This window comes from Bombus terrestris, chromosome 10, assembly GCF_910591885.1.
Source record: "Bombus terrestris chromosome 10, iyBomTerr1.2, whole genome shotgun sequence".
Lineage (NCBI taxonomy): Eukaryota > Metazoa > Arthropoda > Insecta > Hymenoptera > Apidae > Bombus > Bombus terrestris.
This window is the reverse complement of record NC_063278.1, coordinates 16,453,462-16,471,351: the sequence shown is the minus strand read 5'-3', so window position 1 is coordinate 16,471,351 and position 17,890 is coordinate 16,453,462. Positions and strand designations below refer to the sequence as shown.

The window sequence follows — 17,890 nt, the reverse complement described above, 5'->3', positions numbered from 1 at the left end:
ATATATTTTCTACCTTACAATTTATCCACGCGTTTCTCTCCTTATGCATCTAACAACCTCGACATCGACATTATAGGCATCTTCAGACGATCGATTACAATAATATATTGATCGTCTACATTAGACGGTCTCTTACATACGACGATGTTGAGAAGCTTGAAATATTGACAATAATATCGATCGTCTTAATGTTCCTTAAAAGCTACAATACAGGGTGTCTCGCACAAGTAGAACAAGCCTAACACGATATTGTATCGAGTGTTACTTAAGAGAAGACGAGATCGAATATAACGTATTTATTCGTCGATAGTGTTCCGTAGCTTACGCGACTTACAATCAAATAGAAAATAGCAAGTTATACGCGAGGAACGTCACGAAGCAGTTTCTGAAGACAAGCCAACTTAAAGTTAGCACTGCGAAATCTGTACTTCTAATAAATACCTTGTAACTTGTATATATATGTCGAGTTAGAAATTTTGGGCACGTAATAATTAATAAGCTTAACGAAAGCTATTGACAATGTTCTTGGGTTCAATAACGAATCCACGGTCAACGGGAAAACCCTTTGTACAATAGAATATATTTTGCAGCACGCAGACACGTTAACTCAGACGCTGGGTTACTTTCAGACTGACTGCCTAGACGATACCAGTAAACTCTCCAAGGTGATTGCGAAAATAAAAGACAGATGCGGTCACATTTATCAATTACATATTGATCGGGATTATTAACAAAATTCCAAGCGCCGTTACCAGGCAGTCCCTCGTGAAACCAACATTGCTCCTGGCCGGGGCTTGATTGTTAATACAGCGCGTCCCTCAACATCGGTACTTCTTCCGTTAGACATAACGTTCATCCCGTGACCGTGGCTACGTTCGGCGACCAGTTATGTCACCTCGAGCCCAAGTATTGGGGATCTTCGCAAAGAAAGGCCCGATGTCCCTACATCTCCGACATATATTTTCAAATTCGTTTGAAATTTTATTAAATTAATTACGAATTCACGATGGTCGTGTCTCATTGCAGTGCTAATGAAATTTTAAGACATTTAGTATAATATATACAATTGAATACATGCGTGGCTCGCTGTATGCATAAAAGTATGCAACAGAGTTTTATTATTCAAGTTAAATGTATATTTCGTTACGATTGCACGAAGAGCCAAAACTTTTGGAATAGCATAGTATACTTCTGACATTTTAAATGTAATTTCATTAAAATAAAATCATTAATTAAATAATTGTATTTAATATAATACTAATAATTGTATTAATATTAATGAAGAGTTTCAGTAATAATATTATTGCAATTAATTAATTAATTATTCCAAGTTAAATTATCACACATGTTAAGGAATCATGTATTAATTAATTGACTAATTAAGACAAAATTACTGATTCAATATTTCTCATATTTGTGACGTTAATTAAAACGAATCTTCAATCTTTATTTAATTAAAATACTTTTCTACCCTATTATACTTTATAAAAATCATGATTTCGATCACAGTGCAGTTTTTATAAAGCATTCTTTGATATAAACACCGCTTTGTTTCACAGTTTCACGAAATGATACGAACAAAATTATTGAATTCACTGAGCGTGAAGAAAGAACGTGCATTTAAGTTTAACGAAGCTCTTTGAACACCAGTTTCACACGTTCTCTCTCTCTCTCTCTCTCTGCCTCTTTCTCTTTTTACTAAGCAAATTGATACTATGTCTTCCGCTTTTGTTTTTTTCCCTCCTTAATATTGACTTTATTTATAATGGCGAGATTCCTATTTCCTTCATCTTTGTATTATTCAGTGCTAGACACTGAAATACTGTTACACGAAGCAACATGTTTAATACCGATACGTTGCACATACTTGTTAAACCAAATATGAAATTAAAGAACGTCAAATTGGTGGTACGTAGTTGCTAAAGAACGAAAACGACACCTGCTGATCGGATTTATTTGATGTTGGTTAATTGAATTGATTAATTTTCGTTTAAGAGAAAATGTTTCATCATGATGTTGTTATAACTATAAAGTTAGAACTAGTAACGTTTTGCAAATACGATGGGTAACGATCAAATTTTGTTATTCAATTCCGTAATTCGATTACTGTAGTTGAAATTATGTAATTCAATTACGTCAATTCCAATTTTGTAATTCTATTAAACAATTCAATTACGTAATTCAAATTATGTAATTGGATTACAACATAATTGAACGTAATTGAATTAATATGTAATCGAAATAGAGTGTTATTAAATTACATAATTAAATTACTGTGTAATTATATTAACGCAACTGTATTTTACAGTTACAGTGTTGCGGCATCGAGGGCCCTAAAGACTGGGATCGCAATAATTATTTCAATTGTTCGTCGAGCGACATTGGCTCGAGGGAAGCATGCGGCGTGCCTTTTAGCTGTTGTAAACGAAAGCCAAATGTAAGTATTTTTTATCTCACGTTAGTATATTTTTTCCTTATTTTCAATAAAAGAATTTCTTACCTTTGTTAAATAAAAAATTAATTGCACGTGGACTGCAGTGATGATTCTTTCATAATATATAAACAAGTACAACATTTTATTATATTTTAAAATAAAAATGTTATTATTAAGTTTATATCTGAAAATATTGTCTCCTTTTCAGGAAATTATAAAAAATAAACAGTGCGGCTATGATGTTAGAAAACCTAGCTACGTAAGTCATTTTTTAAAATTCAATATTATCTTTAACACTAAACGTTGTATTATTATAACAAAAGCAGGGATCGAATGAAACTGTTCAAATTTCCAAGTGGACACGAAATAACAGTAATTTTTTAACTGTCGCGTTTTCTGTTTTGAGAAAACAGTTGTAAAATGAAGTGCATCTACTGAAACTTTTATCCCATAGATTTTTGCATAAATAGGAAACTTTTAGTCCTGTAGAAGCACAAGAGAGTTTTAGTTCAAGCGAGACATTTATTTTGCTTTGAAACAGTTAAAGTTGAATGTTTTGAAACTGCTCTTCAGTGCTCAAACTGCTTAACCGCTCAAAGCGATTTAGAAAATACAAAATATTCTTTTTAAAATTAAACTCTAAACTCTGAGCATATATACAAATAATTAACTGCATATTGTTTGGTTCAATCTCATTATTTGTAAAATGAAATAATTGTATCTATAAAAATCACAATTTGTTTTCTCTCTTATACTCATTCTGCTTTCAACTCTTTAAATAATGCTAATTAAAACATAATTCTAGCTTTCATACTTTTCTTTAAAATATTTGTTAAAAGGTATGTATATAATCTGGCACAACTTTTGCCATACAGAATGACTGTTATAAGCGAACTTTTGCAGCAGAATTAAAGTATTAACGCGTAAAGTAAACGTAAAACAGAAAAAGAGTTATTGAAAAATGAAAAGCTCAGTAACTGAGTTTTATTTATAAGAGTTAGCTGTTTCATTCGACCCCCGAAGAAAACTTCTACTTGTCGTGTTTGCAAGGTTTCTGCTCTTAAAAGTTATATTTCCATTAATTGTACACTATATTACTGTATTCATCTATTCTAAAATCATGTTTTTCACCTTCACTTTATTTACCGTAACCATTACTTACATTCTCTCTGCGAGCATTCAAAATAATTTCTCATTTCTGCTTTTTCTTAATCAATGCCTTTCATATATTTTACACGTTATCACTAACTAACTAATAGGTTTGAACGAGCTATTATACTCGTTAAAATATGGACAGAATACTACACTAGTTTTTACGCTTTCGTTTGCTCATTCTCATTTGTCTCGAGTGCTGACAGTTTAATTTTAATCTTTAAATGTAGCTGCCATATCCAGTTACAAGATAAGCTTCGGTATTAAAGATGGAAGTTTTGTAATAAAATACGACAGTGGAGATAAAACAATCTTGGGACGAAGTTTAACAACTTTTATGTTACTTTTTTATTAATATTTTCAAATAGCTACATTTTGGGATAATAAACGTAAAAATTCAAAAATTTGAAGAAACATGCAGAACACATTGAAGTTCCCAAGCAAAGCTAGAAAGCATTTATCCTATGTGGTTTTTATTTCGTTCGTCCCTGCGCTGTGTCGTCGAATCGTTAGTTAATTTGTATACTGTTCATTTCATAAATCAATGCTAAATAATTTACGTTTTCCATTTTGCATAAATAGATATTCTACAAATTGTTTGTTTGCTATTTACTGAACTGTGAAAATAAATTCTGAATGTTTTGTAAGATTATCAATCCTCGATAAAGCAGATGTCCTTTTTTATCAAAGATAACGAAATCACAGACGAGATTCTCGCGATTTATTTTCAAGTGTCTTATCTACTGTGTTGAATCGTATACTATGTAACATCGTTTTAGAGGCTCTTCAACTTTTTAAGTCTTTTTAAGTCTAATAATAACTACGTAAGATACAAAGGCATAAAACGTTTTGTTAAATTCCTAGGGTTCTTAATTTTGTATAATAGCTAGCTTCAAGGAATAAATCTGTCATATAGTTTGAAATTGTACTTTTTAGTTGCTGCATATTTATTTATGCTTCATATTTAGCATACGATTAAAATTTAAGTTTTCTTTACTTCTGCCATTGGTTGCCAATCGAAGTACATTTTTTGGATATTTTTGGAGAAGAAGAGCGAATTCAAAATATGAAATTTCAGTTTCGGCAATCGATACGTTCGAAAGATATACAAATTTTGTCTGAACCATTTTTCATACTACTCGTATTTTCCCAGATATTTGAGCGTTTTGACAGCTAGATAGGACATACTATTGATCCTGGTATATCACACACTTGCGACGAAAGCGAAGCAATTCGAAGAACGCGATTTTCGAGTTATCAGTATGAAAATCTGGCGATTATGAAATGATCAATTCATCTTGTTCATCTAGCTTCATAATTTGGACAGTAGAGAGCAGTTATTTCGCTCTTCTCGATTCGTGTTACTGTATTTTATAAATTATAAATGTGTACATCATATTATAAGTTGTGTTTTGACTAGAAGCAGATTCTCCAAAAGTTCCTGTCAAAAATTAAAAATAAACTAAGAACGAATAAAATACATTTAAAATAGATTTCATGAATTTGTTCATTCGTTCTATTCATAAATTTGATTTAATTATATTCTAAAATAGCTTTCCTCTTCTTCTGTATAACATACTTTCTCAAGTTGACTCACGTTCGTGCCAAGTGTTCGATGCCATCAACAAATTTAGAAATCGACATTTTCGAAATTGCGTTTGGAAATCAGATCTATCCAAAATCTTTTATCGTAGAAAATAGGAAATAACCTCATGAAGCCTTTCTAGATCTTTCGAACGCATAAAGCACTTGTGTAGAATAGAAGACATTTCATCGATTTTGATAATCTTGAAATATATTGTCGATATTATCGATATTCTGAGCATCTTTTCCCATATATTCAACCATCGCTCGTCTTTAATTGTCAGGTTATAAAACAATGTATGATTAATATTTTACGTGTTATTTAACTATCCATTTTGAATAAATGTCTACCGAACAAAAATTATCAGTGACGGTAACTATATTTGTTATATTTACGAGCTGTCGAAGATCAGAGCGAAGTGCAACATTCTGTACATCAATCGATTCATCGAAAATCATTTTACGCAAGCGTTGGCAGCCGCTTAATGGCGGTCGGATATTAATTTAGCCCAACCTATGACCTATGACCTATTGATTTTTCTTCTTTATTTGTACAATATTAAATTGGCTGTAAAAAAAATGCGGCTTACTCTAGAATGAAACGTAATCTGGATTTAATTGAAATTTTTAACGAATATCTTGGAAATTAAATTTGACCAGAATATACGTACGTGTGGGAAAAAATAGTCCAAACGTCGATAATATTTCAACACCGTCGAAGTCGGTAAAGTGCCTCGCCTATTCTACGTAATTACCACGCAGAAATTGCCAAAATAAAGATTTCATATTTCACACTTTTCTCTCAATCGGTCACTGACGCCATTCGAAACTACGATCCTTATACAAGGTGGTTCGTAACTAATAGTACAATTGGGTACAGGATGATCGTACGTGAGAAAGTAAGTCGAAAATATGCGCTTAAATACTTTCATATTGATCATATTGATTTGAAAATTAATCAGGTTCTACATTTTTTACTTATTCTCACCTAACCTGTCGGATATTCCTGTTCAGTAATTAGTCAAATTTTCAAACTCGATCTTCTCGGAAACGAACCGTCGTACAGAAAAATTGTATTCCATATTTTTGTCATATTTTTTCTCGTAGAATCGCCTCGTACCAAATTCTACCGTCAATTACGGACCATTCCGTATAATTAAAAAAATTAAACACGATATAAAACCAGAAGATAGAGAATTAAAGAATCACGCGTAATTCCAATGTTCGAATTCCGAAATTCGATGACTGTACAGTGGTCGACGTACTATTCATATGTAGAAGCAAGGTACCGTTGTTTGTACGCGTTATCAACATGCCGCAGGCACGACAACGTAATCCTAAATCTTCGATGCAGAAACTTTCATAGTGGTTTCTTCAATCATTTTGTTTGCACTTGGTAAATGCAGACTGGGGAGAGGAGTATATACGAGAGAGGCTGTCTAAGAGCAGGCGAAGAATGGCTAGAATTGAATCTCGTACCTGTCGCTGGTACTGTTGTCAGCACAATGGTCTTACAGGTACATTGCCGTTAAAACGTGTCACTGACTGTGCTAAATAAGAGTTTAAACTTTCTCTTTTCGTTGATACAATTTCTACGATTGCTTGGACATCGATCGATGTATATATATATTTTTTGATAACCAGCTATTTATTCTATTAATTACTTTATTGTTATTCTATCGTATATTTACGAACTATTCGAATTATTTTAATTCTACCGTATATTCACAAATTGTTAGAAGTAAAAGTGGAATCCTAATTCTATAGAATTTTTATTTTATTCTATATCTACATTTTAATTACGCTAGTTTTGAACACAGACTTCTATGTATTGTTACACTGCTAACTTCTTGCGTATAAAGCGTCTACGATCTTACGTACAGTGAAAAGATAGGCAACTGCGTGTAATATGGAACAGTCAATTTTCAAAGCTCCCCAAAAAGAGAAACGTACGTTTCTCCAATGAAATTAACACGCGTTGAAGTAATTGAAAAACATAATAAAATATGTCTAATACGACGAGCTACAAAGATAGTAGCCAATATGAAATACCTAGAAAAACAAACACTCTATTTTTATTAAGAAGAATGAACATTTATTTAAAGAAAAAGGACAAGTGAACGAATATCTTCCATTTTTTTAACTTGTATTCTATCATGTTAATTTTCTTTGTCTTCTACACGTTGAACACGTGAATCACGCACCTGAGGTACATTCGTCGTGTTCCCGACGAAAACGAAATCCTTGTCCCTTTCGTAATTGCCACCACAAAATAAATATAATTCTATATGGTTGTCGTCGTTATCAGTGACGATATCGTTGGCGTGTTCCACATTACGTACACCTAATGTGATTTTCTCGAAAACGAAGCCAGCAATTTTGTTATTTTTTATTTTGATCTTATTTTGAATCAGAGGATATTTTTTGGATACTGTAAATATTTAGGTACGGTTCCTTTGTGTAGTTAAGCTAATATCGTTAGCGAAGTTGCAAAATATTAATGCTAATAAATTCTCTTACAAAGCAGCAATAAATTCGATAGTGAAGCAGGTTGTAAAAATAATTTTGATAAATTATAAACGAGCTGATTGCTTCATGTTGAAGTGGTCACCACTTCTACGAAAACTACATCTGGTCTTTTTAGTTTCCTCGAGCGCTGACGCCATCGACAGCATATAGACAAAAGACTAGCATGAAGGCAGACCATAAACAATAGACAGGCGACGTTGGCTTCGAGGTTTTTCAGTTATAAGGTAACACTGCTAGCGTGCGAATCTGGACCAGGTCAAATTATATTCCTACTTGTTATTACACTTCTCTATTAAATTAAATATATATATTTTGTACCTTACACTTTATCCACGCGTTTTTTCTCTTTATACATCCCATAACCTCAACACTTCATTTGACAGTTTTGTATTACACGCAATGATCGTGACATGCAACATTCGCCTGATTGGTCGTCCGACAAAAATTGAATAGCAAAATTACGTTCTAACGAAAAATTCGTGCTTTTTTTATATTTACGGCGTAACTGCCAAAATTTTATTTCTCGCGTCTTCGCGATAGTTGAAATAGGTGTAATATTTTTTTTTTTTTTTATTTATTAAAATATTTACAATCAATTCTCGTTGAGAATTTTCAGTAACTTCATTTGGCGCGATACAATGACATGGCTTATACTAGTTTTATATTGCTGGTTCTAGTGGAATCTAAGGATTTAATCTAGAGGATATTTTCTTTCTCCATAGTTGGATTCCGTAGGTCCAGACAGGGTCTGGACCAGGTCAAATTATATTCCTACTTGTTATTACACTTCTCTATTAAATTAAGTATATATATTTTGTACCTTACACTTTATCCACACGTTTTCTCTCTTTATACATCCCATAACCTCAACACTTCATTTGACAGTTTTGGATTACACGCAATGATCGTGACATGCAACATTCGTCTGATTTGTCGTCTGACAAAAATTGAATAGCAAAATTACGTTCTAACGAAAAACTCGTGCTTTTTTTATATTTACGGCGTAACTGCCAAAATTTTATTTCTCGCGTCTTAGCGATAGTTGAAATAGGTGTAATATGACGAAAATATTTCTTGTATGTCCTGGCACGTTTAAAGTCTCGCAAAAGATGAATTCGCATTAAAGTGCTCGGTGAAATGTAACTTTTAAAATGATATATCGCGGGCATGAAGTTGATAAAGGACTGAAAAAACGATGTATGACCAAGCAGAGGAAACGCTATATAAATAGCTTGACTTTTTTATGCTTTTATTACACTATTGGATTAAAGTAAAATATGTTTCTAACAAAAGATTATTTTAATATCGTGAAAAATTGCCAATAAATTGAAAATTTAATACCGATACGTTTATTCGATGCACAGTAAATATGAATAAAATACACATAGTGAAATATTTTTGAATAGCAGTGAGCCTTGCAAAAGTTATATAAATCGCACGTACTAGCTTTTTATTAAATTCAGTTTGCGTAATGTTACTCTGAGCAGAAATTCACGTTCTAACGAATCGTTGAATAACATAATATAAATAGTGCGAGTGAAATATTCGGGTTCAAATCTACTTAGTTTAGGATTTTCTGTAAAAGAAAAACTGACGTAAGACGTAGATAAAACTTGCTACATGGCTGACATATTTTCATATATTTTAGAAACGATACAAATCTCAATTTTTTTTTTTTTTTTTACGTAAAAGGATAAAACTCGTCGACCTGTGCAATGCCTTAGTTTGTTATATTCACAGAAGCGGAAACAAAAGAATCAGAATGAAAACATTTTGGAAAGATAACAACATGATCGACCGATGTTAAGCTAAAGGTAGAAATAATCCTGGCTTTTTCCTATCCAGAAAAATATTGAAAAAGGATTATCGATGACACGTGATTCAGAAAAGTATTAGAAAGAGAAAGTTTTAACTTTTTGAACCGTTATAATTTTTAGTTGAGATAACGAATTGCAAACATGGTGTCGCATGTAACTGTAAAGTGTACCATGTTTTAAGTATGTTAAATTATTTATTCACCTTCCTTGTTTGATCTGCTTGAAGCACATTGTTTTATGATATATTTATATACCTTTTAATAGCCGCTGTTTTTGTAATAATATGTACGATCACTATGTGCTCGAAAAGTAAATATAACTAAACACGTGGCTACGTAACAAAGCAAGTAAGTATGTAGGAACATTGGAAATTTTAATAAGCACGTGGTAAAATGGATAAACAGCATATTTTACATTTATAGTTCGTATATTTGGGTTTAGAACGGTAAGTACTTATAATGCAAGATAATGTTTCAATTGCAAGATTATACCACGCTAGCTTGTATACTTTACACGTAATCATTTTCTACTGATTTTATCAAGTACTAAGATACAATTATACATGGTGTAAAAGAGAGATCGATTAGAAACGAGTATTTTAAAAAATTGGAGAAACTATATTAATTTATCGAGGAAAGCAAAATTATGGCAAACCTGACATATTGCCTAAGCACTAACAAAAGTTCTACTTTAGGTCGAGTCTGTATAAATTTCACCCGTATCGTATACATTTTATCCGATATCGTCTTACCAACAGGGTACCTGTAGCTTTCGTCGTAACCGAAACGAAAAAAGTCGCAGCAAAAGAATTGGCAGATTAGTTTAACTGATTTTGGTTACGTATAAATATTATAAATTACCAAATTGGACGTCACAAATGTTGAAAAAAGATTCCGTTATCGGTAATGGTTATCGGTAACCGAAAAGAAATTCCATCACGGGCAATGGTTATCGATAAGCAAAAAAAAAAAACGTCACGGAAAATAGATATTGGTGAGCAAAAACAAGGTTTCGTAACGAACACTAATTATTAAGTTATCGGTGACCAAAAATTTCTCTCGCGAATAATGGTTATCGGTAATCAAAAAAATTCTCTCACTTATAATGGTTTTTGGTCAATGAAAAAAAATTCCTCCACGGATAATGGTTAACGATAACCAAAAAGGAATTTTCCCATCGATAATAGTCATCGATAAGCAAAATCTTTTTGAGCATCATTTATAATGGTTATACGTAACTGGACTACTTGAAAATTAATATTGTTTTATCATTTAATTGTTAAACAGATTTCTTCAAGACTCGAGTCTTTTATTTAAACGAAAATTACCTTCTTGCCAATGAGCTTCTTCAAAGAAATCTCAAAACCAATTGTTATTTCTGATCTCTGCTTACCAATCTATATTCAGCTTATTTAATGCATGTAGCTTGCCCATATTCTATGGCAATATAACAAATGGACCATTTATGCAAACTTAAAATCCAACGTATGTAATATATGTTTCTCTTGTCTGATAATCAGCACAATAAATTATGGCCAAGTCGCTGTATAATCATGACATTCGGGAGATTACGTTTCCTTCCTTAGCGTATACAATAAAAGTCTGAGGGAACGTACGTGTCATGCGAGCGGCAAGCGGCTGCATATTTCAGGCGCAACTGCCTCGTTGTCTCGTACGATGTCAGTTATACAGATACTGGCACAAGTCGTATCTGTTGAATTCTGACAGTTAGTACCGATGTTACATCTATAAAAAGATATTTCTTAAATATTCAAACTGTTAACGTTCAAGTTCGTAACGTTAAATAAGTAGGCGTTAAACAAAGATAAGAGAAGATTCTGAAAATAAAAAGAAAACAAATTGAAATTTATTTTCCTCTTTAAAAAAAAAAAGATTGTATAAAGGCGTTATGCCAGATGGTCGTAGTAATTATTTTCCCTTTTCTTTTTTTACCGCTATAAGCAATTGCTGTATTGTGCACTGGTTAAATTAGGCTTGACACTTATCATCTATACTACTACTATCGATGAAGTAATAAATTATATGCGACTATAAAGTGGCGAATAATTGCATGGATGTTGGCAATTTCCCGCGAATATTATGAAATTAGTTTGTAACAAACAAGATTATGTAGAAAATTTAATGAACCGTGAATGTGATCACATGATATCCGGAACAGATTATAATTTATTATGTATATATAACATATAAAATATATCATGAATTATATTATGATTTATCTATTTATTCGTTATTAAGCAAGTTTAATATTTATTCTTTTATATTACAATTCAATAGGTAACAATAAGATATTGTAATAGCCATTAGAGTAATTTCTAAACTATATTTTCCTTAATCAATCGATTTATTCGGATGACATCGTTGTTTCTTCTTGTGTAGTTTCCTATTTTTATCAAATACAAAATTATAGTTGTTTGTTCTCGATATTGTAGAAAAGGTCAAATAAGAAGAATCAAAGAATTCGATCAGAACTAGAAGTATTGTCTTATTTCCTTAAATTCAAATTCCAGAAATATATATAAAGTTGTCATCAAAGGGCAAAGTTGTTGACTGTACGTCTAAAATTATTAATATTTATTAAGCGAAACGAATACTCTGTGTATACGAATAAACAAACATTAGCAAACACAGGGTTTACCGTCACATTTACACGTACATATATTGAAACGTTCGAATTTGCATTAGCAGCACGGAATATCCTTACGGTCATCACTATGTCTATTCGACAGATTAAAATCAAGATAGAATGGCTGTGATTTCACAGATCGATTTAATTAATTTTCTTCTTCTGTTCTCGCGTGTTAGACCCGGTTAATTAATTTTTTAAGTAGACAGTGATACGTGCGAATGAGAAAGAGTAACCGTAGAAATACGCTATCAAAACCGTGAGATGGAATAAATTGGCAGTCTCGAGCAACTTTTCCAAGTTCCAAACGAGAACTCTTAAGTAATTGGAGCATCTAACGCCTTGCTAATGAGGGAGTCGCACAACATCACGATATCGTAATAGAGGCGAAATAGTGAAAAAGATTCCAGTGGAACCAGGCGGGAAGTTAGACGGGGGCGAAAGAAAATAAGGGAAGAAGGACGAACGAGGCAGCTAAAAGCGTTGCGTGGTTACTTCAACTCTAGAAGGTACATAAATGTAAGGCGCCGTGTAATAAAGTGGGCTTGTTACTTAGCCTGCCTACTGACGTGACGTTCTACACAGCCAGCCTGTACTTCCTTATCAGTTCTTCTCCTTTTCTTACACGCTCCGTAATATTTGGAATATCTAGCTACGTAATATTAATGCAGAAAAGTTTACGTAACAATTATTTATATACAGTTCCTCGCGTTTTAATATTCCGACACGACTCTATCCGCATATCCAGGCTGAGCTAGAACATGTAGGAACATTGGGCAGGATTTGATTCAGCATTTTGTTTCGTGTTGTACAATGTTGTGTATGTTGTGAACACTGTAACACCTTTTTTACCTTCAGAGAAATTACTCCAAGTGATCAGGTCCAGCTTCGATAGAGACGCGAATGCATCGCATCATAGATTGTCCAACTTGTTCGAACAGCTTACACGGACACGTTAGCGAATTTGGTTGTCATGTCGAGTTTCATGAAGAGTTTCAACCTTGTCAATTGACATTCTATGAACAAGAGATTTTAAATGTCTTCATAACTATTTCTTTTTTATATTTGGTAGACTATTTACAACCAATTCTCTTTGTCATGTTGAGTTTCATGAAGAGTTTCAACCTTGTCAATTGACATTTTATGAACAAGAGATTTTAAATGTCTTCATAACTATTTCTTTTTTATATTTGGTAGACTATTTACAACCAATTCTCCTTGTCATGTTGAGTTTTATGAAGAGTTTCAACCTTGTCAATTGACATTCTATGAACAAGAGATTTTAAATGTCTTCATAACTATTTCTTTTTTATATTTGGTAGACTATTTACAATCAATTCTCTTTGAGAATTATAAGTAAATTATTTTGGCGTGGTACTGTAACTTGGATTATAAGAGTTTACAGTATGTTTGATTCTAGTTGAATCTAATGCTTCAATCTAAAGGGTGTTGTCTTTTTATGGTCTATGGGATCTGGTCCGTCGTGTCAAGTAATTGGGTAACTAATGGCTCTTGGTAGTTGTTAACTCTTATATTATATCTCTTTCAGAACTTGGATATTTCTTCTTTAACTGTGGCTATCTTAAGGTCGCGATGTATAAGGATCTTGGAGTTTTTGATTTTTATAACTAATGATCGGATTGAGTCAGGTCTGGAAAGCTGGTCAGGAAATAAGCATAGCACGGCCTATCCATGTGGCAGGAAATCGTTGATCTAAGTAGTGTTTAGTATCACAAAATAGACACATAGTAACACAAAATTGTCTGATAGACAATTATCAGACAATAGACATATTTCCGCAGTTAATCTGTGCACGTTGTTCGAGAAAAATCGGGAGATAACAGCAGGTAAAATACAAGTTTCCATTGCGATAGAAAATAAGGGACAAGGACTATGAACAGATGTTGGAAGAACGTGGAAACGACAACATGCAGTTCAATTTAATCGTCTTCACGCTGGCAGGCTTTGTTTTGATTTTCTTTCTTTTGCCACCGGTTCGGCAACAATTCTCGCGTTCCTTTCTATTTTCGGACCAACTTTCCGTAATAAAATGTCAAAACCAGTTTTCGACATCCTTACAAAATTCTTAAATCCAAAGCCGTCTTCTAGGCTTTTCTCCGTAGGAAAATCGTTTCTATAGTGACAACTATTAATTGCAGATTTTTATGCAAATTCATGTTTTTGAGAATATAATTAAAATAGTGCAGGCTCAGTAGGGAATTTTTTTACCTGTCAAGCATTATAGAAAGTGTTATGCTTTGTACATTTCATACATTTCTTCATATTATGTGCATTCTGTACAATATCAACAAACCTTATCACCAAAATTGAATCAAATATCTGACACCTGCGGCATTCTAAATTCTATCGGACATATCCTAATCATCTGTGCTAAATACGATATTACAAGAGTATAGCACGATCCGACTAATTTTGCTCAATGTGTTACAAAAGGAAGACTCGTGCGAGGAAGCTCTAGATATCCTGAAAGATATTGATTTATACAACATATTATACGTAGATACGCTCTGTCCCACCGATCATCCTCACCGTGGTCATTAATAATCTCGAAAGGTGCATGTGACCTTAAGCGCACAATAGAGAAGAAAAAGGCATAACCGGAGACACTAATTAGGTGCAATTGCCGTGGCTGCAGGTATTACACTTTGTTTATGTCCACTTTCTCGTCTCCTTGGACAGGCTATAAGGGTATGCGGGTACCCGAAATTATGGGCTGGGGCGGTTGTGGTCGTGCAAAAGGTCGGCTGATACAAAATTACGAGTAGCCGGCACCCTCATTAGACTTTAGACTGCAGTAGATAAACGACATCGTTTGCAAACAGTCTGCATACATGATCCAATAACTGGCAGCGTACAGTGCACGAAGACTATTATCTACAGACAGTATCTGTGAGTTTTTTTTTTTTTTTATTATTTAATTTGTACTTTACAATTTGTCCAGCTGGACAGCTCTGTGAGTGTAGACGAGACATTCACAATGCATTCAGCAGAAGGTATTTTAGCCGACATGCTGCGGTCAGATTCTCTGGAAACAATATTCCTGTTTTTTGGTAAACGTATTCGGATTACTTGTCACGTCTAAACTCTCCCACGCGTCTTCCGAAAATTCGATCCTGTGTCACCCGATAGCTACGTGACTTCGAGCAGCCAGCTATCCTTGAACGTTTGGATTACTCATTCTCACGAAATCCCGTCTGACCATTCGCAGACTGAAACTCTGCTATAAAATATAAATAATGAGATAGAAAGGTAAAATATAAAACGTACGAAAGCGTACCATTTAGTATTAGCTCAATTGACTTTAACGATTTTTAATGATATGTTGCTGTTAATGCAAATATCATATGATAACGTAAATTATTAAAATATAATAAAAATATTGAAAATAAGGTATTATAATTTCGTTTACCATGTAACGTGTACATAAACGTTTATGTATTAATAGGTAATTAGGTCCAAGTATATTAAATTTCTTGTGATTTAGTAGTAACTCTTTTATGCTTATAAAAATTTGAAATTATGGAAATGAAATGTAGAATCTGATAGAAAGAATTCCATTGGAAAAAAAGAGTATGTGCAAATATCTTTTGCAATGTCTTTATGTGAACACGTTACGTCACGAACCTAAAATGGTTAAAAACGAGTACTATTATTTATATTAAATATTATTATATATATTTATGGCTGACGATGTACATACATATGTATTTATTTCTTTCGTTTTCTGTCCTGTCTATTTTCTCGTTTCACTGCATCTCACGCTGTTCCTACCAAATATTACATTGGACTAACAACTACATTCGCGAGGTTCGAGAACACAACGGTAAGCCAAAGTAGCCAATCGCCTTTGTTTTGCAGAACTATGAAGTTGCCAAAGTGATTTATGAAAAAGGTTGTATTCAAGCTGGGGAGGAATGGGTGGAACGAAATCTTCTTGCAATTGTCACTGGGGCGGTTACTACGGCATTTGCACAGGTATAATTTATTATTTTCAACATATCTTTATGCTTGCTATTTAATTCATTAATTACACGTTATTTCTGTATCAAATCTGTGTTATTGATAATATTGTACTACATTATTATGATAATGTCACACCGTATTATTACGATAAACGTTAAATGTCAAATATAATACGAGAATCGTCCATATAGTGATACCTGTTTTGATGTATTAATAACAATGCAAATGCATTTTAAAAATGTTTCTTTATTCGTAACTTTAGTATACGTACTTAAGTGTTTTTTTAAATACAAACGCTGCTTTTATTTGAATATTTATCGTAACGTGAGACGAGCTTTTCACCTTCGTTATACAAGAAGATTCCACTAACGTTGGAATGTTGTGTTCTCCACTATGATGAGGTAAATACTGGATTGAAAAAGTAGACTTTCTATGCAATCGTTTGACTGGATTAGTTGCTGCAATGGTGCCACTCTACTACATTGAAAACTCTGTTTACATTATTCTAGTTACGATCCAGTGCTGGATTGGATCACTGCAATGTTACTAGACCAATGTAAACGCAGTTTTACGTCCTCACATCTACAAAGCGTAAAAGTGCGACAGACAGTACTTCGTTATCGATGGGATGTTCAATTTATATCGTCATTTTAAACGAACGAAACTTCTACAATATTAGTTATTCAGACACGGAATTTGGTATGATTTGTGTCAACGTATGATTGAAGCTAGATGGCCCTCTATAAACACATTGCGTCGTTTTATATGACTTTACTTTCTGGACGACTCTCGTATCTAGACTGCGGATTATTATATATTTATGATAAACTTAAAAGTGCAAAAATCCATGAAAATAAGGAACTACATAAAAATCCGCTGATAATATCGATTCCTTCGTTGTTCTTTATAGTTCGTACACGTGATGAATTTATCGGACTTGCTATAACGTATCGGCGTTGCAATTCAAATATACTTTGTATTAACCGCATATACATATTTGGGCATGTATACGCATCGAAATGCTTGAAAATGAAAAACACGTTGCACGAAACCAACAACGGAAGCAATTTATTACCTACGTTAATTTCTGCCGAAAGATTAATATTCACACGCTCGCTGGTAATAAGATAGCACACGTGTACTATCATTAGATTCTCATCGAATTTCAGAATTCCTGAAACTTTACAAATAATACACAGGAAACAAAATATTATTAAATGGTCGTATAACAAAGCTCCAGACGATAAAGTTACACTTGGAGGGACAGATGCAATGACAGATGAAATTTTTTCTGCAAGTAATTTTTTTTTTAGGAGACTTGAAGGTTATTTTCTTTTTAATGAAATTACGCATTATTGTGTACACCAGTCTATATGCTTCTTTATCCTTTGTAAAAGCTGTTAAAGTGTTTGTATCTAAAAATTACTAATTCAAAAGATATTTTAACTTGAATTTCGTTAGACTTATTGTATGAAAGACAAAAAGAAAATCGGGAGACAGAATTGCTTGCAATTCTCCTTGTCTTCTATAGGCAAGTTTAACAAAATTAAAAGTGTATTTGATATAAATTATATTTGATTTTTATATTTCATTTGTAAAAATAAACTATATTTCGTCGACTCTCTACCTCTCTCACATTTTTCCTTGACGAATAAGCCTCTCAGAAGCCAAATTGATCAACTCCACCTTTTATTAATCTCCAAACTTCGTTATATAAGTAAATACATAATTATTATTCAATTCT

At 32.9% G+C, this 17,890-nt stretch overlaps 1 protein-coding gene and 1 long non-coding RNA gene across 5 annotated transcripts in view; one reads left to right on the top strand and one right to left on the bottom strand.

The window, feature by feature from the left end:
• LOC100645644 (tetraspanin-5) overlaps window positions 1-17,890 on the top strand; it is a 123,442-nt gene that overhangs the window by 95,123 nt on the left and 10,429 nt on the right. The window contains exons 6-9 of one of the 3 annotated variants that reach the window (XM_003398557.4): window positions 2,309-2,437; window positions 2,643-2,693; window positions 6,577-6,687; window positions 16,042-16,158. In XM_003398557.4, the coding sequence (XP_003398605.1) occupies window positions 2,309-2,437; window positions 2,643-2,693; window positions 6,577-6,687; window positions 16,042-16,158 (408 nt within the window). The remainder of the gene's footprint in view (window positions 1-2,308; window positions 2,438-2,642; window positions 2,694-6,576; window positions 6,688-16,041; window positions 16,159-17,890) is intronic. The other 2 variants (XM_003398556.4, XM_012313150.3) reach the window with 2 other exon arrangements.
• LOC110119615 lies at window positions 11,582-16,048 on the bottom strand. Of its 2 annotated transcripts, XR_007225502.1 has the most exons (5): window positions 15,884-16,048; window positions 15,593-15,807; window positions 14,713-15,403; window positions 14,477-14,646; window positions 11,582-14,391 (listed from the first exon to the last, which is right to left on the bottom strand). It is a non-coding gene; the product is annotated as an uncharacterized LOC110119615 (long non-coding RNA). The 2 variants fall into 2 exon arrangements; XR_002308096.2 differs by having other exon boundaries at window positions 14,477-15,403.